Genomic DNA, 23,720 nt, shown 5'->3' with positions numbered 1-23,720 from the left:
CAAGTCCCCATTTGTTCTGTACGTTACTTTAGAATCTAAAAACCCAACAATGTTTTTATGGCAGATTTTTGTTTAGGTTTATGTTCAGTTGTGTATGAAAGGAATCGTTAAATTTTAATTTAAGGAACTCTCCAAACTTGAGACCATTGGAGCATTATTGTTAAAGTTTGTAATTTCAGTGTTAATTGTTGCCCAATATGTTACCCAACATTATTTTAAGGCATAACTATATAGCATAATACCACAGGGACTGGAACCCTAATTTTGTAAGAGCGGGCATTCGAATGCAGTTTCTACTATAATTAGGCCAGTAAGTAAATAACTTTAATTTTAAGCCCCTAACTCAGTCTGGTAACCACTGTTCTAGACTCTGTAAGCGCAATAGATTATTATTTGCACATGTTAACCCCCCCACACACCCCCAAAAACCTGAGAAGAATATCTGTTATCCATCCATTTTTAATTATCAGCTGGTACTGCTGTTTAGAGTTTTATCAAGAGATCATTGTGTCTTTATTGTACTTGTGCGGCAGCTGGTTAGATGCGCACCATCATGCTAAAGGTGCTGTCTGGTCTCTGAGGATCCCCTCTGCATCCTTTCTTTTAGTTATGTTTTACCAAGGCAAAGGTCAGTTAAAGGCGCTCTCTTCCATACATTCAAAACACCTAGTGAGGCTGCAATCTTGAGCATATTTTGAGAAAAAGAAATAGAAGCCAGAAAACATTTTTTTTGTCTTTCAACACTTTCTTTTGATAGAAAAGATTTTCAGATTTAAGATTAAAGCTCTAATGCATGAGCATTTTTATTAAAGGGTGTGGTTTAAGGCAAGCTTACTCTGATGTTATATTTGTGTTACCACCATAGTCCTCTGTGTTGTACAGGTTTGTACTATAGCCTACTGCATCCAGCCCAAAATCCAGGTGTAGCTTAATGCTGTAAGCAGTTTTCACAGCTAAAATTGTAGTCTGTAAATTAAAAAAAAAGAATGAACCATAGTCAACTAATACATCTGTGATCTGAAAAACCTGCTTGCCACATATATCCTGTTGCAGTGGAAAAATGGTATGGATCAACATAGTGTGATGAGTGCTAGTGGTAAATATGTACGTCTGCTTTGAATCTGTGTAACTTCTCTCTGAAACCCAGTGTGAGGAGTCAGGGACATAATTACCTGCATAATCCATTCTAGACAATTAGATGATGCTGATTAGTACAATGGGCTACATGGGGAATGGGGGTGATGAGGAGGTACACCACTGAATTGTGTGCTGTGTGTCTGTCTTTGTTTTTAGAGTGTTCAACATGGAACACAATCACCCACTGGACTGTAATGTTCCTTTCTGAGCAACTGTTGGCACTGGATTTGTACCTTGGGTACTATGTGGAGTGTAAAGTGTAGATGATAACTTACTTCCTGTGAGGATTTCCAGTCGAGATCTACTTCTAGACCAGTTTCTGCATTGTTAGACTCTGTCCCCGTGCAACCTTGCTGGATAAATAATTTGGATATGAATGTCTAGTTTGGAAGATGTTTAAGAGTGTAATTTCCTAGTGTTGTTGCGAAGGTTAAATTATGGATAAATCACAAAGAGAGACAGCAGAGGTTCAAAGAATGAAGGTCATGCTGGTAAATGAGTGTTGCTTTTATTTACTAATTTTCTTATTTAGTCTGGCGCAAATGACCGCATCACCATCAATGATGAATTTGAAGGGACACCCAACTTTTTCTGAACAGTGACCACTCCAGCCACAAGAGGTAATTACATGATAATGTCACATTTAATTTTCATTTTCTTGAGTTGCTTGCCATTGCCATAATATAACATGAACAAAAGTCAGTAAATGGGATCACAGCAAATTTGTCTTGTGAATGTAGGGCACATTTGTCTTGCGTATGTAGGGCACAGTCTTATTTTACTTAAAAAAATATGGACTTAAAAATATAACTGTATAAAATCATTGGAATGTTCATCATGATATTAAAACTAAATAGTAACTCAAAAACACACTAAAGACTAACATTAACACTTGGATCCATGACTTACAGGATTTAGCAGGTAAAGTAAACCTGTAGGCCATCTCATTATATTTACAATAGTTGAGTGAGACTGTTATTTAGGGAACCTATCATTTGTAAGAGAATGAGATGAAATACACTAGAAAGACCGTAATGTATTTTTAAACCAGCAAAACATAAAAGCAACTTTGGAAAGCATTATTTTAAATACCTTTTTTAGCCTTAAACTTACTCAAACTCAATTCATACCTACTCATAAACAATATTGGAAAAAGACTGTCTTTGCTTGCTGTGTACACTAATATTTCAACCTGCTTACTATCAGTGATCCTATGCTTTCAATATAAGGCCTCCATCACTGCATGGCGCTCCAAGATGCCCCAAGCAACCCCAAGATGACACAGTGCAGAATAAAATTCTCCCAACTTTCATAAACATCGGTTTATGCAGTATGTACATAAACCAAATTTACTTGTCCATGTCCTTTTCCCTCATACATACAAAACATAAAACGATTTCATTGTAATGGAGCTTATAGAAAATATTAGGTTTCCCCATAAGGATCTAGTATTTTTGTAAGGCACTGCAGTGGATAATAGGACGTCTGTACAGTATATGACCTTAATTGAGGCTTAGGGCTGCCCTCTGGATAACCTGCTTGTTATCAAATGCAGTTTCTGTCTTACTGGAAACCCTCCATGGATGCCAACACTGTGTGTCAGATTCTGCAGTGTCGGATTAATGGCTGTTTGATCAAGTTCAAAGGCAGAGCTGCCCTGGATAAACTCATTATAAACAGCTCCAAATGACGGCTGGGCCAGTCTGCTGTACTGTACATGGAAAGGCTTTAAATACCAGATCTTAGCTGGTCCTGGTCCATTCTGGACAGTCCTGTAAATAACATGCACACTCGAGCCAGGAGCCAAAAGTAGGTAGGCAGACATTTTGGTCTTGCTGTAACGGGAATATTTGTGGGATGTTACGGTGGTTATCCTTCAGATAATTGACACTATTGATTTCTATGACTTCTCTGTCAGTAAGTGGACATTAGTGTGATGTTCGGCACTGCGGATACGGATACAGTAGGTGGCCCCTACAGTAAAGTCTGTTTTTTTTCCTTTTGATTACATTTAGGATTATGTATAAGGCAGACTTTCTTGGTGGCTGCTGATTTGCTTTTGGTAGCTCCTGAGCTCTTCTATTTATTTAAGTCAGTGTTTTTGTTGCGAGTAAGTAAAAGCTTTTTTCTCCATGAAAGACTTTTACAGATTGTGTTAACAGCAAATGTTTAAAGAAATAGTCAGATAAGTATTATTATATTATCTGGCAATTGAGAACAGCAAAAACACGAATAAATACTTATAGGTATCACACATGAACAATTTTACTGCATATTTTATCACATGCTTCAGTGTATAGGAATATATGTTTAAGACTCTATCGATTTGTGATGTGATGTGTAAATTTAATTAAGATTATTATGACAGTTTGATTCTCATCGGTGTTAATTTTCCTGAGATACATTACATGTGACAATTAAATTGTTTGTAAAACCAGTATAGATCTGCTGTAACAACATATTTGTATAACTGCAAATGTATGACACTAATATTTGAAGCAGCATTCACGCTAAGTTCCTAATAAAATATTAGGTGGTAGTTTAATAGGTGCAACTAATTGGTTTCTATTAGTCAAATTGGGATCAGAATCTGTGTAACATCACCTGATTAGCAGACCTTGATTAGCTGTTAATCTCTCTTATAATTGTGCCAAGAGTACCTAGTTAGTTTAAGTGTTTTTATTGTTTGCCGGATAGGTCACACAGTGCGGTTATTTTGCACATAGGAGCTTCATGGTAAGTAAGTCATTTGTAAAATTAAGAAAAACATAAATAGAAAATAAGTCTCCATTTTGGTCTGATATTACCTGTTCTTTAGTCCTCTGAACTCAGAGTGACAGTGAGTATGTGATTTGACATGAGGGTGCATTTACATTAAACACACATCTGGATACTTTCAGACCACTTTCTGAGGTAGTAGCATCCTTTCCTTGCAATATGAGTGTGTTTACATCTGGATTTATATGTGATTAAGCATGATTGGATAGCTATCCAATCATCCAAGGTGATATTTAATGCAAGGTGTAAACTGGGTAATAAACTTATCACTCTAAATAACTGTTAGGTGTGTATGTGCAAGTGTATGTGTGTTTGTGCTGCATAACAAGTGTGTCCATTATAGCTGTCATGAATTTTTGTATGAGTGTCGGAGCATTTGTGTGTGTCTTGATTCATATCAGTTTGAGCTTAAGTCTTTGTGCATGAGTGATTGCTTTGTCTGTGTTCACCACAATTGAAAAGGGATCCATCTCTCTCTTTGCCTGTCTCTCCTCCCTCTGCTTCTCTCGCTTTCTGTGACTGGGTTTCTCTTTACTCAGTTCCACCTTAAGAGGAGCTTTAGCAGCCTGTCGTGTTTGTGTTGAAGCCAACAGGCACAATATATTACAGTCTAGGGCTTGCTGCTGAAAAGCCCGCTGGATCCTCCACTGACCTGCTGTTCTTTCCTGCTTTCCTCTTGCGTTTTTTCCACATTTAGATTAAAAACAAAGCTCTCTCTTTCTCTCCCTCCCTTCTCCCCTCCCTCCTTCTTCCTCTTTTTCTTCTTCTCCTCCTCCTTATCCTTCTTTTTTGCGGCAGCCGTCAAGGCAGAGGCTTCAGTGTGTCAAAGAGAGGGTGACGAAGAGGAAAAAGCAGAGAGGAAGACTATTTGGACGGAGCTAAGTGTGTTTATGTTTGTATGTTTCACCATTGGATGGCCGGGTGAAGGGGCACAAGGAGGAGTGCAAGAGGAGGATGAGAAGAAGAGGAGAGCCTGCCTTGATGAAATTCTCTATGTCATGTCACTGTGTGGACCTTGACTGATCACACGGGGAGGAGAAGAGAGAAATTAGGACGAAGAAGAGGAGAAGAAAATAAAGGAAAATAAACTGAGACTGTTGTTGCACTGGGAAAAGAATGGGAAGGGGGTAAAGTCTGTTGCTACAGTACATTTTATCATGTCATTGATGGGTGAACAACATTAAGGATTGAGTGCTTTTCAGTTGTATGTCAACAGGACTTCGCCTTAGACAGAGAGAGTGAGAGCTAAGAAGAAAAGGAGAGAGACTCTGGAAGAGTAAAGACTGCTGTGTTTAGTCCAGCTAAAAAGCAGAGACTGGACTCACTGACTGTGTGTGTGAGTGTGGGTGTGTGTGAGGCTAAGTAACCAGTGGAGGGCAGAGGAGTGGAGGGCCAGGGGACTAACCTGGCCATCAAACGGACTGGCAGCCTCTCCTCTCCTGGGATCATGTACCCTCAGGGCAGGCATCCGGTAAGTACCCCCTTAGGTCTCTTTCTTCTGTCTGTTTGACTCTTTTTCTGTCTTTCTTTCCATATCTGTCTCTTCCGTCCAGTCTCTCTTTCATTATTTCAGATTCATTTTGTCGCTTCTATCTCCTGTCGTTGTTTCACTCCTTGTCACTTCTTGCTTCTAGCATCTTATTTCTTTTCCTTTTGTTAATTCCACATGATGTCTTCCTATGTCTCTCTCCTTTTTTGTTCCTTCTAAAGTATTTCCCTATTGTTGTCCTTCGGTATGTCTCTTCAGCCTGTCTCTGTTGTCCTCTCTTGTTAAGTTATAGGGACTGTTCTGTAACATGAGGAGTGAGACATAGAAGGAAAAGAGTGTTTGGTTCGTGCAGAAAGATTCTCTGTTATGTGTGCACACACGCAAACACACACACACACACACACACACACACACACAGCCTCACTCTCTGCCAGCTGCAACCAGGTGCCTTTGAGATCTTGTTGGTGGTTAGCTGTGTAGGTGGCAAATAACTGAATCTGCACTTCTCACCTTGAGTGCGTCTGTGTGTGCATGTGTGTTCAGTATGCTTTTTATTCATCACTGTGTATATGTACTGTACAGTATGGGTTAGACCATTTGTGTGCATGGCAGCATCTGCGTGAGAATAGATCTGTCTGTATAAATGAGTGTGTGCATGTGTGCAAAAGAGTCTGTCCAACTGTCAGCTGTCCATTGACTCATTTCTGTTGCTAAGCAAACACTTGCATACACACTCACACACAAACTAATTGATAGTAAAGGCCTTTTAATTCATTTGCATTGCCGTTAAGAAAGGTCATGAGTGCACAAGTACTTTAATATCTCCTTAAACTTCTTTACCTCATTCACTTTAACCTTCCATCAGTTATGAGAACATGGATGGGTAAATTTAAAATTTGAATATGTGAAAAACCACAGAAGGATGAATGACAGCTCAGGCTTAGTCTGGCTTAGGCCATTCATTTCACAGGGACACCGGTCTGGTTGCTATAATCAGATTTGGTTTGTCAGTCTCTTTGAATGTACTACAAATGGGTCAGTGGCCACTTTGCCGTGCAGTCAGCCAGTCAGCCAACTACTCAGTCAGCCAGCCATCTAGCCAGCCAGCTAGCTATCACACAGAATTATGAATGACATTTTCACAAGAGGAAGGCATGAGGAATCAATTATATATACAGAGAGAATGCTAATAAGCCCACCACTGAGGAGAAGAGTGAGGAGAGCGGGAGACACTGAAAGAAACGAGAGAAGCAAAAAACAAAAGGAGAAAGTGAAAGATGCAAGAGCCAAAAAAGAAGAGAAAGAACGAATTATTTTAAAAGGCATGGCCGGGGGTGGAAAGAGAAATGAAAATGAATGAGAGATGCGAAGGAAGAATAGAGTGTGAACATTCTTCTGTTCTCAAGGCGTATCAGAGAACTTCCTGCTGCGATACTCTGCTTTTGTGATAAAGTTCAATCCCAGATTGAGCCAACTCAAACCGATCGATTGCCTCTATCTCTCTCTCCTCCTCCTGTTTTTCTCTCTCCAGTCTCTTTCTCCCTCTGCAGCCCTTCTCTGCCAGTGGAACTTTATTTCTGGTGTTGCTATGAAATGTGATCTGGGGAGAAGTGTGAGGGTGCAAAGAACAGTTGTGTGTGTGTCTGTGTGTGCACATGCATGCCTGCGTTCCCTGCGCTTAACTGCTTTTGAAAGTTTGCAGTTGCTGGGTCAGCCCCTGTGCATTTTTACATGCTGGGACTAAGCAATGTGTACGTGCAAGTGTGTTTATCTTTGTAAATTCTGATCAAGGTTGCTTATAAAATATGCAGTTCTGTTTCTCAGAGCAAAGCAGGAATATAAATGAATTTAATAAATTATTTGTCACTTGGATTTCTCATGTTCTAGGTTTAAATTAAAATTTATAGTAAATTCATGCAGTTTTAAACTAATCTCTCTGTTTGTTCTTCCCAAAGAACTTAAGTGACATCCCAGTAAATAGGATTGACTCTGTTCTGTGTGGGCTTGATGAATTCCTGCAGGGGTCAATCACACATTGTGGTCAGTTTCCTGAATGCTGTAGACAGAGCTGCCTGGAAACCACTTCTTTTAACACTGTGTTTCCCTTTGGAAGTGATAAGGATCATGTCTTTAGTATAAACTGATAAACTCTAGCTGTTTTTTTTAATCAGAAAAAAAGTCAGACTTTCTTATTCTTACTCCCTGGTAGGCAAGGGTTAAAACCGAGGGCTGATTTGCTAGGCGAGCAGAGCTGTAATTGGTTCCACTGGATTTTTATGGCAAGCATTATCAGAACTGTGTGAATGTGTGTTAGAATTTGTGTGAGGTGTGTTAAATGTGTTTTTTGTTTCATGTGTGTATTTGCTGTGTGGGTGTGTGTGTGTGTGTCTGTCAGAGAGAGAGAGAGAGATTTGTTTTAATGTGTCCATGTCCCTTTAGTAGTGTGAGTGTAAAAATGTTTGTGGTAACAGTGTGCTGTCACTTGTTTGTTAGATGTGTGTATATGTGTGCACACATGCATGTCCAAAATCTTCTGTTAGAGGTGTGCATTTGCTCATATGTGTTAAGTGTCATGTGTAATTATATATACAGTAAATCATTTCTGCATTTGTCCTTGTGTTCCTGTAAGAGTGCTGTGCGTGTGTGTGCAGCTGGAAAAGTGTGTTTGGATCTGAGAGACAAAGGGGAAAGGAGAGCGGTGGTGGTTTGTGTGCATGTGTATGTGCTGTGTACCAACAACAATAACAATAAATAATGTCCCAGTTCGACCTCGACTGTTGCTGTGAGTGAACAACCCTTGATTGGCTGCCACACCCCAAAATGTGAGAGAGGATTTACTGTGTGTTTTTTATGGTTAGGAAAGATGCATAAATCTACATATTTTGAATAATTTAAATATATAACAATGTAAATGAAAGCACCCTTACAAACTAGCACACACCTGTTATTTAACATGCATTTTTATGTATGTTATTTTATTTACTCTCTGGACATGCACCCGCATATAACTGGCCATATTACTAAAGCAGAATCTGGAAAGTTTTGACTACTGTACATTAAAATCTTTTACTGTGTATTTGTGTGTCTTTTCCCCCATGAGCTTTAGTCACTGCACCTAGAGATTAAGATAAGACAAAGTTTGTTCAGCAGGCATACAATGATAAAGGAGTTTTTCTTTGGTGTTTGGTGGATAATGAGAGAAATAAGAGAAAAAGTGCAGGAGATGCAAAGGTATTAACGTGTGGTACAATTAAAAAAGTTGTAGATGAGGGCAGGGCTACTTTGTGCGCGTGATTTCCATGTGTGTGTTAACGTAAACAAGATGGAATTTTGTCTTTCAATTATTAGTCGCAGTGCTGCCCAAAGTTAACAACTAAGCTGTGTACATGTACTTGACAATGTGTATGAGAGTTTTTCTGGAAATGCAACAGTGTGCTATTTATTTTTGCACAGAGTGGACCTGTCTCTTTTAGTATCCAGCTGTGTCAGGCAGTTTGTTTTTCCCTAACATTTGTGGCTGTAATGAAAGCCATATACGGAAAACAACACAGCAGATTGCTGTCACTTTCCACAGATGACATTCTCCCCTCCTTTCCTTTGTCCTTGTCTTGTTTACATTTAATTTGGTTCAGCATTTCAAAGGCAACCCTGTAAAATGGCAAAAAGTCAAATATCAACATTAAAGCTGCAGTGACATTACCCTAAGAACAAGCAAACAGTCATAAAGGCAGTCAACAATTTTAACTCAAACATCAGCCGGACAACAGATACCAGATAAAGTCTGCTTTCTCATTACAAAAACAGGCCACTTTCCATCCTCAAATTCTATGTTCTCTGTTGTTTTCTTTGTCATTTAAAGAAATGATCACAGTAGGGCTTGGATGGAGTCCAGAGACTCTTTTGGCTGCCAATCTTTCCCTGATTTGTAGTCCACCGCTGGCTTAATGTTTGACTGGTGAGCTGCAGCATTAACTGACTAGGACTCTGATTGACTGCCTGAGTTTTGGTTTGCTGGCTGGTTGTTGAGCTGGGGGACTGAGTGAGTGAGGCTTGTTAATTGACTGTCAAACCGGATGACTGACTAGCTAGTTGGCAGAATAAGTGAATGGCAAAGTTGTTCCCTGGTTCTCCACACAATGAAGGACCCACTAAATCTAAATGAACTTCCATTGTTGGAAGGCTGGCAGGTTGTCTCGCTCTAAGTTATCAAGATCTTTGAGTAGTCTGCCAAAATGCAGGCAGAAGTGACAGACAGAAAAGGGAAAATGTGAGGGCTTCATAAAAAGATTGCTGATGTAAGTTACATTCCCATGTTTCCCTGCAGCCTTTCTTCAGTCACTCTCTCTCTTTCTCTCTCACACACACGCACACGCATGCACACACAGTCCAAACCAATGAGGTGTTTCTTATGTTCATTGCTGCTAACATCAGCATGCATGCGCACGCACACACACACGCACGACTCCTCTGCCACACTTGGTCTTTCTCATCTATTCATATGCCTTTTTCCTAAATATTTCACCAGCCAATTATTATTTCATGCGCTATCTGAATGTGTCTCTGCTTGTCTCAGGGACACATTTGAAAAAGGATGAACAAAAAAGGTTAGAAGAAGGAAGAGTATGGAATGGAAAGGGTAGAAAAGGAAGGGAGGAATGACAAAAGGAATGGGCACAAGAAAGTGACAATATTTTGTTTGTGGGTGCTTTTTTCAGGTTGATGCATCCATGCATAGGGATGCCTGTTTACCATGCGAATTCTTCTTTACCCAATCACTGGCAGACCTATATCCTATTTGCAGTTGTTGTCTCTCTCTCCCATGCACCCGCTGCCATTGGTGGAATAATATGCAGCTCCTTGAACAGAAGTCTTCCATGTAAAGGAATGACAGACAGGCAACAAGACAGAGAGACAGAACCTGACTGATCTAAGACTGAACACAATGTGAGGGAAAAGTAATAACAGTTTATCAGACCCACACAAGATTTTGTTAATCCTTTTTGAAGTAATGCGAGGGAAAGAAAATGCAGTTATAATGAAGACTATAGTAAATGCAAGTAAACAGTGGTAACGTGCAAAGACGAGTAGAAATGCTTCCCCTAATGCAGTAAAAAAGGGTCTTCAACAGGTAAAAATAGATATTTAAGTATTCAAAAATTATTTATTTTGGTAAATAACATTAAAGATACCTTTGGAAATCGATAGAGGGTGCCTCCAAATTTAATGCTTGGGAACCATTTTAAATATTCTCTCTAAATAAGTTTAGATAAGTTGTGATCACTATTGTGGTCAATATGAAGAGTTGTATTGCTGTTTAATAAAATCACCCAATGAAATCTCTGACTGGCAGGCGTTTTAAACCAAAGGCAAGCACAGGTAGATACTGACAAACAGGTTATGGTTACAGCCAGTGAATCCCAACTTCATTCTGTTATGTGATACATTGAAACAGTGAGACAGGCTTCACCCAGCACTCCTCCCCTCCCCTCCCTCCCTCCCACCCCATGGATAATCCTTCCTAATTCCAGCTCGTCCAATTTGTGATTGACTGCTGTCCCACATTGAGCGTGTGTCTGTGTATGTGTGAGTGCATATGTGCATGTGCGCATAAGTGACCCCCGCCCCCCGGCCTTCCACATCCACGTCCATGTCCACCTCCTAGATTAACCGGATCAGTTTTGGGTTTCTCACACACACACACACACACACACACACACACACACACACACACACACACACACACACACACACACACACACACACACATTGAAATAAACACACATAAAAACACAGGAGGCAGTAGGCTGGTTTTTGGCCCTTCATGATGTGCTATTGGACCTCTAACAGTCTGGGCTGCCATCTGTCACAATACAGGAGAGACCAAACACACACACACGTACACTTCAACAGCAAATGTTTGTTATGGTGTGCATACGGCGCGACTTGCTGATGCCTTCAATTTTGTAAACATTGCAGATGGATGCACATTTATTCCATCACATAGCCTATACTTCCAGTTTATTCATAACATCCGAAGTGTCCTTGTGCAAGACACCAAGTCTGCTATTACTAGTACTAAATATAAATTTGATGCAATCTTTATACTAGTCTTTTTATACTGTCAGGTAGGGCTAAAGAACAGACAGAGAATATTTTTAATAACGCTGGAGGACATTAAAACTCAAATTTCTTTTTGTATTTCATTTTCTTTTTGCTTGTAAGAAGGTTTCTTGCTGCAGGGTCCATAAAACTCATCCAAACTGATGCAAGTCTCAAATTAAAAGTAATTCTGGAGTTTTTGTCCAGCAGATGAAAGTTATTCCATTCTCTGTCACCAGCACACCACAGAGGATGCCATGTTGACACCGCATTTATTACTCACATATCTCTTGTATAATCCTGATCTGTGACTATAGGCTTTGTTATGTGACTTAGTGCTGCTAATGTAACCCCCCAGCATCTCTTTGTCGGTGTGCATCAGCATTAGAATGTGTCTGTCTTCATGCAGCAGATGGTGTTAGGAGTATTACTACAGACCGATGGACAGTGCACAGGGTAGAGCGGATAGGCTGTGTTGACTACAGCAAGGACAGCACGAGTCTCTCTCTCTCTCTCTGTCTGTGTCTGTCTCTCTCTCTCTCTCTCTCTCTCTCTCTCTTCGTCTTCCTCCCATCCCCTCAGTGTCAGGTGGATGAATGGTTGGCTATCTCTCTCAGTCAGCAACCACACTGCTCTTTCATCACCTGTTTCTCTGCTCGTTCTTTCATTCCCCTGTAAGAATGTCAGGCTAGTCTATCACTTCTTCCATCCCTCAGTCCATCCATTCCTCTGTCTGTAAGATGAGTATCAATCTCTCATCCACCTTTTCCGTCAATCTATCTCTCCATCTCTACTGCCTCTTCCTATGTGGGTTTTCTATGTGGATATGTAAAGTCGGCCTCTACATGTGCAGTATTCTGCATGTGCTTGTGTGTTTATCGATAAACAGTGTGTGTTTGTGTGTGTCTGTCTGTCTTTATATGTGCCATATCTCTATCTATCCCTTCCACCCCTCCTCTCTTTCCCCTCATTACCTCCCCCACTGAGTGTATGTGGTGTGAATCAAGGTCAGTGGGGATCTGTTGGCAGATCCCCCGCCTCACCACAAACACACACACACCCACACACAAACCCTGCGGGCTTGTGTGTTGTACCAATCCAGCCATCTAGATGTCCCTGCTATGCCTGCCTCAGCTCAGTTTAGATCAGCTCAGCTCGGCTCTGCGGATTAATTACTGGGGAACCCACCGCGTTGCTGACCTCCACCATTGGACTAATTGAAATCTAATTGAATTGTGCTTGTCTAGACTAATGAAGCCCCGCCACTGAAACCGCCAATCTTTTAGCCATAGCTGCGGGCTGATAGCCACTCAGCTGCACTGTAGCTACTGCACTGAGCCACTCAGTTTGGATAGATGAATAGATGGGTAGATATGTGATCAAATGTATTTTTCTTATAGATATTTATAGATACCTTGGGTAGTGAGATTGCTAAAAATATGTTTTAACTTTAGGTACATCATTTGGGACTACAGTATCATTAGAAGGTTTTTGTACATCCATTCCAGTTAACACATACTGTATCCTTTTATTTTTTTAAGCAGTTTTATATTTGCTCACATAATGGGTGCGCAATGAGTTTTGCATTTTTGCTGTTTGTCAAGTTGACTTCAGTTTTCTCAGCTTGCAGCATCACTTTGTTACATAGGTTACTGGGTGGCACTGAAGAAAAATCATGACACCCATCACTATGACACTGAGATGCTCTAGGCTTAACCAGGAGCACCATCAACACAGTGGGAGCTGATGAGTTTCCTGGTGTCTACAGTTTGCTGGCAGTTATTTCCTAGTGTACTTGTGTTGAAGGAAGTGGGATAGGACATTTAGGTAGGATAGGTAGGACAGTTCCCACAGTGCAGATTAAATTAGCCAATGCAAGTACAGAGTGAAAGAGAGAAAGAAGATACAAAAAGTTAGCAAATTCCTGCATAGAAATGTCCGTTGAGAATCTACAACTAACACAACTACTTGTGATTACACCAGCCCCATTCCCAAACATGAACAACTATATCATCAAAAACATCCACAATGCCCTTGTTTCTCAAACTTGATGAAGATTATGGAGGAGGCGGACCACTGTCGGAAGTGCTTTAGCAAGACATGGAAGACTGGTGGTGGGGGGGGGGGGAGACCCCTGGGAGGTGCTTGTTTAGGTGTTTCTTCTTTAGCTTTTAGCAGGTGAGAGACGGTGCCGCGATTCCCTATAAGTTATTCATTTGACGTTTCCTCCCTTCTCAGCTCTTTGTAGGCTGGAATACATTAGCGAGCTGGCAGAATGGAGAGGATGCTAATGTGAAAGAGAGGGAGAGGCAGAGGAGAGGAAGAAAGTATGAGGGCAGTGGAGAGAAGGAGGCAGAGTTATTAGAGGAGGAGGAGAACAGAGAGAGAGAGAGGACAAGGCTTTATGATGTGTGGGAAGGGGAAGTGACCTTCCCTCTCACTTTCATCTAGGCTTTTTCCTCCCTTTGCTCTCTGGCACACACTCACACACACACACTAAAATGTAGAGTGCACGCAGGTATATACACACAGAAACACTATCCTTGCAATCTAGTCCTCTCTTGACCAGACACATGTGCATATCTCAGTGTCAGTTTTTCAGTTTTTTCTCTCTCTCTTGTGCAGGTCCCCTTGCAGCCTGGCCAGTCTTTCAAGTTCACAGTTCTGGAAACTCTGGATCGTATAAAGGAGGAATTCCAATTCCTCCAGGCTCAGTATCACAGGTATGGACACAATTTGGGTTACACATGTGACTTGCCCACACATGGAGGCATGTACACTACATTTACAAATGCTTACATTGTATTTCTAAATATAAACACATTTCATAAATGTAAATGGTCAACATACTGTAGTAAAATTCTTTCTAATCCAAAATAACTTAATATTCTGTTTATTAATGTAAAAATTAAAGGCACAAGTTCAGTTTTAAAATGGCTAATACATGGGCTAAAAAAGATGACATGACAACATTGTAGTGCTGTTTTTAGTCTTTATTGTCTCACTTATTGTCTCATGTATAAAATATTAGGGAAAACCCTTTCTCTATACTTCTCTACTTTATAATTCATGGGCATTTCTTCAGTGCTGTAAAAAATGGTTTGGTTCATCTCTTAAGGCCCACTCACCCTGAGTCCTTTCTATTTGTCCCCCTTGTGAAAGCCTACCAGTGAGCCGAGCACAGTGGTAGAAAACTTCCCAGCTAACTTGAGCCATTGATTTATTTATGAATTAATGACATTCATATGTATGACTGTTGGGAACAGTTTGGGAGAGTCTAGAGAAAGACTATTGGAGCTGCTGGACAGCCTCGGGAAAGTCTGGCAACAGAGTCGGGAGAGTAGACAGTGATTCAAGATTTTGTCTTTGTACAATTTCTTTTACATTGGTGTTGTTGAATATGGACACCAGTCATCAGTACAGTGAAGTGAAAAATATAATAAAAGCACAATACCTTCAAATTCTGTGAATATCTGTAGTCTGTGGTGTCACACTTTGTTAAAATATAACTGAAGTTATGTTTAACTGCTTGGAATCTGGGATGGTGGTTCATAGTGACACAGACAGACAGTTTCAGCTTGGTCAATAAACTGTGCACTGAGTCAATATTAATGAATTCCTTTCTACAATAGCAAAGTCTTTACTGACTGAGTATGTAAATCTACATGAAATTAAAAAAAAAATGGTCCTGACCATAATCACTGCGTGAAGTTTATGAAGAATGACAATTATAGTAAACACGTTTCATTCTCTCTGATGTGTTTCACTGCTGAGCAGCAGTAACTATCAGTAAATCTAATATTGTTGGGGGATTTGAACATATATATGGACAACAGGAATTTTCCTCTCATCAGAGACTTTTTATCGTGCCACAGGAGGTTTATATTGGTTTTTCCCACCCAAAACAAAATATTAAACATATTAATTCTCTATTCATTCTGGATTGTCATTCTCCTTAATAGACTATCCTCCATTGACATCATTCACACCCCCATTGACTGGTTTCGCTCATATCTCTCAGACCACACTCAGTTCATCCATCTTAAATCCTTCCGTTCCCAGCTTTCTCCTGTAGCTAGTGGTGGGCTGTCCTGGGGCCCTTTTTCTTCATCACCTACCTTCTTCCCCATGGCAATACTTTCCATAAATTAAATATACATTTCCGACACCCAGGTCTACCTATGCAGCAAACCAAATTTCACAATTTCACCCTCTTTCCTTACCAACAACTTATCTGAAATAAAATCCTGGTTCACCTCAAACTTCAGAAACAGAACTTTTCATCAACACAAAATCCACATTATCAAAAGTTGAGTTTATCCCTCACAATCAACAGGTCTTCTGTTTCCCCCTCCCCTCAGGTTAAGAGTAACTCTTGACAGCTCATTATTATTATAATCCCACATCAATAACATCACCAGGTCTGTACATTTCCATTTACATAACATTAATCGTCTCTGCCCCTCCCTCACCCCACACCGCCTCAATTCTTGTTCACAGTTTTGTCACTTCCCATATTGACTATTGTAAACCTCTTCTCTTCGGCCTCCCCCACACAAATCCCTCCATAGGCTCCAAACAGTTGAAAACTCAGCTGCTCGCGTCATTACCAAATCATCCTCATTTCATCACATCACCACTATCCTATAGCAACTCCACTGCCTCCTGGTTACAGAATATAATTCAAAATCCTCTCTACACCTTCAAGGCCACCTCGCACCTCCATATCTGTCTGATCTCCTCTACATCGCCACCTCCTCCCGCTCTCTCAGATCCTCCTCCTTCCATCCTTTAAATTGTTCAAGTTCGCCTACTCATAACTGATAACCATAATCTGTTGTCCTGTTATTGTCTTTTGCTTTAATTGTTGGTTGATTGGTTTGTAAAGTGTCCTTGAGTGTTTTGAAATACTTTTAAATACAGTTATTATTATTACAATTCTCACACTCTTGGACGCTGCTTAGGTTTCATGCTTTGGCAACCAATGACAAAGGCATTTTTTGATGCTTGGTAGAATCAAAGCAGTTTGGTTGGTGACATAAAAGTTCCAAAGTACTCAGGACTATCCCTAAATAACTACAGGACTTTATCACAGATGATTGAGTTCTTCTCCATTTTATATTACTTCTCATGCCATTTTCTGACCTATGAAAATCAGAGGAACATTTATAATAACCAATCACTGTCCAGAGACCAGAGAAATGCAGAAGGACAAATCTGAGCTAAAACCCATTACGTCATCAGGACCCATTGGTAGAGAACCTAAATATACTTATATAGTATGTGATGTACATAACACACATGCAGTAGGTGTGATGGATTACACTAGTGAATGAGACAGCTGGCTGTGGTTTCCATAAAGGTGATATTTTTAGTGTCTCTTTAAGCAGTAATAGGTAGCCTAACTGTATGGCTGGGAGTATGATGTCCCTACAAACTTGCAAACTGTGATTGACCTATGGAAAGTCATGTTGAAATTATAAATTATTTCAGTAGATGCAAATAAACCCTTTAAACTGTGTATGTGTGTCCTTTTTTCATTCTTGTGCAGCCTGAAGCTTGAGTGTGAGAAACTGGCCAGTGAAAAGACTGAGATGCAGCGGCACTACATTATGGTGAGTCCAATCAGACCTTTACCAGAGCTGGTGATTTGTTAGTCTGACATAGCTATTCTGAAAATCTGAAAACTCAGCGGTTTCATATGCAAGAATTACAATCAGGGGAGTGTTATCTTTGTTTCTGATTAGCTGGATTGATGCTGTTTAGTGTTTATGTCATTCAGGAGTTGAAGCTCTGTTTGTCTCTCACGCTTCTCTGTTTGTCTCTTCACCTGAGTTCCTCTTATTGTTTCTCTCAATGTTTCACATTATTTCCACTCTTTTGCTAAACCACAACACACACTTTACATTTAACACATTTAAAACATATATAAAATGACAACATCCAGTTGCTTGACTGGTTCTAATCGCACTATCTGTAATAGCTGTTCTTTTCTTGAGAACCATGTGGAGTGGTGCATAATGATAATCTGTAATGGTTGCAAAATTTCAACAGTGTACACAGGTCTATAAACCTTACAACACCAATAAGGGTGTATTATACATTTTTGTCTATTCTTTATCTTGTTCTTCTTCCTAAGACCCCTTTACTTCCTCAACCTGTCTCTGTCTCTTCTTCCTCTCTTTGTGTTTTCTCTTACACGCTAACAGCCTGAGATCCCTCTGTGCCGGTGTGCCTGTGCGACTAAAGGCTCACATGTATTGTAAGCCTTCGTCTGTGGTACAAAACCCAAAAACCCACAGAGCCGACCAGAATACGATATGCACCATCTGTTAAGCTGCTCGCATTTCATAAACCTGGGAGAGCAGGAAGGATCAGGGCCCTAAGCTAGATAGACACATGGATATATAGATGGAAAAGAGAGAAAGACAGACAGACAGACAGACAGAGAGAGAAAGAGAGAGAATTAGATAGGCAGATAAACTGACAAATAGACTGAGTGTGTTAGAAAAGCAAGCAGGCCGACAGGGATACTGGCAGACAAACAAATAGATATAGAAGCAGACAGACAGGGAGGACATAAATGGGCAAAAACACACAAATGCTCAGGAGATACAACAAATACACGTACATTAATCGATACTTCCACACGTGCACTCATGTTCTATCGTCATAGAGGACCTTCGATGAACAACCTGTAGAATTTTCATTCATTGTAATTATTTTAATTACTGACAACGTACTGCAAAATCAAGTAATCACCTGCAAAAATGTCACAGCTATTTTTGCAAATAAGATACTTATGTGATGATATAATCTTTATAAGAGTAAAGCATATAACCACTTGGGTTTACTACTAAAATCATAGTTTAAACACTTTCTAGCATTGTATTGGTTTGTAGACAATACTGTGTATTATCTAAAGTGGGACTGAGTCACTTTTAAGAAGAAATACATAACCTCTGGCATTTGGCTACTAAAACTTTACTTGGTCTGGTATGCTTACTGTATTTAATTGTCACTTTGTTGACTTTGAGTTTCCCTGCTTCTGTTACCCTTGCAATATATATTTTAGTCTGGCACAAATTAACATTCACCAAAATAAGGAGTAAACACAGCCTAGCTCCTCAGAAGAAGCAGAAGTAACGAGAGTATTCACGTTACTTAGTAATGATGTCTTGAAAGCAACTGACTCAAGACAATTATAAGAAATGAAGATCCCTGGCCAATGTGGCCATGTAAAATTTATACGGGAACACTTTAAATTTAATAGTTGTTCTGTATACTTGAGTTACACCAGAATGTCCTTATTCACATGAGTATATATCAATGTTTTGACACAAACCCAACCAATAGACCAACCAATACTTTTTATCACATTTATATGAAATTTTCTAGTAGTTTCATAAACACAGTACAATTCTAAATCAGTTGTACTTCATAACAATAAAGTAATACATTTGCATAATCCAAAACATGTTCTGGTTTTGTTGAGGATACTAAACTACCCAAACACAAACCCTCAACCAGTTCTTTAAATAGAAGACAAACCCAAAAAACAGAAGCACTTGTGAAACTGACCTCATTTCATGAAAATATCCTGACTGTTCTGAAGCTCAAAGTGCTTCTCAAATTGGGGAAAAAAACAAAAGATGATACATGTGCACATAAATATGGTATGGTGCAGAACACACACAAAGAAAAACCTCTGAAAACCACAGCCTTCTCAAAAACACCCACTTTCTTAATCTCAGGCACTCCCCATTTTAGCTGTGGTTTAACAGAATTGCTCTGAGGAGCAAAAAGCCCAGACAAACATCCACCTTCCTTTGTAAATCCTCACCACCCAATCTTATACAGTAGCTGTAGAGGCGTGCCTGCACAGATAGAGTTCTGTGTTTTTCCGTAGACATGGGCAAAAGATGACATTTGATTCAACTTTGTGCATATTAAATGTCATGGCCTTTGTTACCATTGGACTCTTGGCAAAATGAAAAAATAGTAGGAGCAATAGCACAAGAGTATCCTCTGCCAGATGTTGGCACTCAAGACTAGACTTTAACAGTTCTCTACGGTAACAGGTCAGGGAGCTGCAGATGCAGATGACATACCCTTATAGGTTAGCATGGCAGACGGTTATCACTCTAGGCTATATTACTTGAAATGGGGCTCACCGTGTCAAAGAGGAATGGTTAAAAAAGTGCTATGCTACTTCATACACATGGCTCAGAAATGAGAGGGAAAGAAGGAGAGAAAATGAGAGGGAGGGCAGTGAAAGAAAGGCTTAAAGGGAAAGATAGCTTGAGAGAAAAAAGACTCAGAGAGTGTCGGACAGAAAAAAAACGTAGCTGCTAAGGGAGGGAGGGAGTGAGGGAAGGATACAAAGGGAGACAGAGATAATGAGAATAAAACAGGAGAGGGAGAGAGTAATAAAGGCAGGAGAGAGATACAGAGGGAAATAGAGAGAGAAAAATGTTGAAACGGAATGAGAGAGAAGAAAAGAGAGGGAGGGAAAGAGATACCAGAATTGCAGTTTAGGAGGAGAGATAGAGGGTGAAAGAAAGATGCTGCACGAGGATGAAACAGACAGAAAGGAAAAGAATATGCAACCCAGACTGCAAGAGAAAGAGATAGTGATGTGTTTGTGTGGGGGGGCGTGAAATGAAAGAAAGAGAGAGAGGGAGAAAAAGAGAGAGAGGGTGCACGCACAGACACGTAAATAATGTGAAGCAACAACGGACTCGCTGCGCCCACAGAGGAGATAACCCAGAAGGCTATATTTAGCTTGTTAGGCCTGTCATCCACACTGAGGCCTGTTTCCACAGGCTGGGGCTCTGCTCACCATGCTGCACTGCTCCTGCCATTTACTATTCATCAGATTTATGCTCTTTAAATACTGGGTGAGGGGTGGGACCGTAGGAGATGGTACACGACTGATGCATGTGGATTTTTTGTGGACTTTAACGCATAAGAAGAAATGATAGTAAAGCCTTTTTTTCTGTATGGTGACGATCATTAGGTGTAATTTTTTTGTCATTGTTAGGTGTTCTGTGATTATTTGGCAAAACTGAGCTCAAGTTTAGCAGTGGTTTGGCCAAATGTAGTGTAGTGAAGTAGTGTAAATAGCTATCCAAACTTTTTAGAGGTATGAAGTCTGAGTAGTTTGTTCATTTGGGAAATTAATTTTGACACAGGAACACAGGAACTGTACACTTCACTTTTCATATAAACGTTCTGCATTGGTTTATTTTAACTATGATCAAAAGTGTTTTCCAACCTTAAACAAATAAATATTTAAAACTAAACCACAATCTTTTCTCATACTAATCCAAGAAGTGTGTGTTGTTCCCAAACCTAAACAAAGCATAAATACAGCATTAAGTAAGTTTTTTCAAATCATTTTAGTAGAGACTGCCAAAACATGAAAATATGTGTTTACAGTAGGTTTAGGAAATGTCTGGTGAAAACATATTTTTGTAGTAACAACTGACAACTGCTGAAAAAGACTAATAATAATAACAGGCTGAAAATATCCACACTGCATTTAACTATTTAAGAGGATTTGACATTATAAGCAAATAACTGAACAGCTCTACGTGTCTTCAAGCCACCAACTAACAGAAGGTGTTGGTTTTGCATTATGCTAGAAATCCCTTTATGGCATGTAACTTTTCAAAGTCAGGATGTTTGTTTTTCCTCACCTTTACTACTGCAATTCTATAGCTGGCAGAAGGTATAGGTTTTACATATTTCACGCTCAGAATGTTGCTGTATAACAGCAGAGCCAAGTTTGGCTTTAGTGCATTTGAACGTTTGGCAGACCCACTCTCTTTAGCTTTTTTGGAGAGCGGATATGCTTTATGCTGGCTGCCCTGCCACACTGGCTCATTTCTTTCTATGTGTAGGGAGACACTGACAATGTGTAATTTTAGTGGTAGCTGCAAACACACTCACAAACATAAAGTCACAAACATTGAGGATGTGTGTGTGGGCGTCTTGCTTTTCTCCAGCTGTTGTATTTATTATTTATGGCTCTCAGATTTCACTGCTGTCCTGGAATTCCACTGTGTATTTTTAAATAAGGTTGCATTGTAGCCTTGGCTAATCGGGAGGCGTAGATGTGTCGATCACGTGCTTACACCAAGTGCAAGCAAGACTCACACCTGGAGAGTTGTGTTCACCCCTGCTGGCCTGAGGTTAAATCTGACAAAGAACACATATACAAGCACAAGTCTCAGTGGAATGGGAAAGATGGGGAGATAAAAATTGTCTTGCATTATGAATCATAATGTCACAGTTTCAATCTAAATAGATCTTTGTGTCAAGCTCTGCTTGAAGTCCTGTCTTTCCCTGCTGCGTAGACCTTTTTAGATTTGAAATGGGAAATTCTTGATCATGGTGGTATGTTTGAAGGTTTTGAAATCAAATATATGTTGTACATCAATCACTTTTTAAAAAAAAAATAATTTTTTGGATGAAATACAATCTGACTTGACTGTTCTGCAGCCTTCCTCTCATTCCTTCTTTCAAATACAAGACAAAACTCATATGGGGGAGTACAGCCGACCCCTTTAATATAAAGTAGAAAAAAGATATGTCTACTGGAGGGTGACAGCTCACAGTCGGGAATCACATTAGGTGGCCTCTCAATCGTTGTGTTGGTGTGTGTGGGTGGGTCGTTGTGTTTAAGTGTGGACAGAGGCACTGCGGGGGTCTGCAATTAATGAACAACTAGGCTGCTAGCAGGAGACAAAATATTGTTGCTCCAAATTTTGTAATACAAAATAATGGTACAATGATATTAAATTTCATATTTTATACCTGATTTTTCTTCCTGTGCAGGGAGATGGCAGAGAAATAGGAGAATGACTTTGCATCGGAAATAATAATGTGGAACAACAAAAAAAGTTAATTGGTCATGATATGACAATACATCAAATTCAAAGTTCAGACAGGATTACGCAGTAAATGTTTAATTATAACAAAAACATATGAAAAGTTATGTTTGGGAATTTTGCTTTACCATTAGCGATTCACTTCAACCATTTAGTAAATCAGACACGTGAGCCATTATTCAGACCAGCGAAATTTGGCTAAACTGCTAACCAAATCAGGCAGCAGATGGACTGTCAAATAACTTATCAATTTTACTTTTTAGCAACAAGGCTATGGTTTTACTTAATAAGAAAGATTGTTATGAATCTTCATTTGTTTGAATAGTATTGTTTTGTTTGTGACTTAAAATAAATGCATAGTAAGGTTTATTGGAAGTTTAAGGTTTAAACAACTACAACAACCTACTCCATGTGTTAAGCTGATCCTCATGACGACACAAAGACTTTCACTTTGAGGCTGCTGTAGAAGGTGTCAAAAGTGTAGCCGTAATTTAATTTTTATACCTGACCAAATGTCACTAAGCAAACCCTATGGTTATTAATAACATTTGTGGCATGATTTGCTGTCAATTGGTTTATTTATTTTTTGTGAATACTGTATCTTAGGACATGTATTGGTATTGTATCATGGCCTCTGTGTTTTGTCTCGTGTCTGCCATGCGGCCATTTGCAGTTTGTGAGCATGTGCATCTTTGTGGTGTGTGTTTGTGTGTACATGTATCGCTGTGCTTCTTCTGTTCACTACATCCCTTCAGGCAGAAATGGTGTGTGTTTATGGTTTTGTGCGCGTTTATGTTTGTGTGCGCATGCACGTGCACACACGTGTAGATTAACGCTGTGCTCTCAGCCTCTTACTCCACTCCCCTCTGTCTGATTCAGGCTGACACAGTGTGTTCTCTTCAGCAACATTACAGTCACACACTGCTTGAGAAAGAGGGAAAAGGGGAGGTAGAAAAGGGAAGGAGAGAGAAAATGAAGAGAGAGAAAGGAGAAGTAATAAGGGAAGGGAAGAGAAAGAGACAGGGACACTAAGATAGAGAGAAACAGTGTGAGGAAAAACAGACGAAGATAAAAGAGAAATATGAGAGAGAGGGGGCACAAGGGCATTGGCAGAGAGCCAAAGAAAGTACAACGAAAAAAATCAGAACAAGGACATTGACAAAGAAAAGGGGAAAGAAAGGGGGCATTTTATGTGAAATAGAGCAAGAGAGTGGAATATGAGATGAAGAGAAAAGCTAAGAATGGGGGAAATTGAGAAATTAAATTAATGTAATAATGTAGAAATTAGAAGGTAGAATCTGAACAGGGACTGCTCTTTGCAA

The 23,720-nt window shown here is 39.8% G+C and overlaps 1 protein-coding gene across 3 annotated transcripts in view; it reads left to right on the top strand.

Annotated features, from left to right (window-relative positions):
• Positions 1–4,500: 4,500 nt before the first annotated feature.
• Positions 4,501–23,720, top strand: part of tle2b (TLE family member 2, transcriptional corepressor b) — a 71,837-nt gene continuing 52,617 nt past the window's right edge. For 2 of the 3 annotated variants that reach the window (XM_067514117.1, XM_067514115.1), the window contains exons 1-3: positions 4,502–5,386; positions 14,129–14,226; positions 17,055–17,118. In XM_067514117.1, coding sequence (XP_067370218.1) covers positions 5,363–5,386; positions 14,129–14,226; positions 17,055–17,118 — 186 coding nt within the window. In that variant the 5' untranslated portion in view covers positions 4,502–5,362. Of the gene's footprint in view, positions 5,387–14,128; positions 14,227–17,054; positions 17,119–23,720 lie in introns of all 3 variants that reach the window. The other variant, XM_067514118.1, reaches the window with a different exon arrangement.

The sequence above is a fragment of the Channa argus genome, chromosome 8 (assembly GCF_033026475.1).
Source record: "Channa argus isolate prfri chromosome 8, Channa argus male v1.0, whole genome shotgun sequence".
NCBI classification, from domain to species: Eukaryota; Metazoa; Chordata; class Actinopteri; order Anabantiformes; family Channidae; genus Channa; species Channa argus.
The sequence above is the reverse complement of the archived record's forward strand: the minus strand, read 5'-3'. Positions and strand labels throughout refer to the sequence as shown.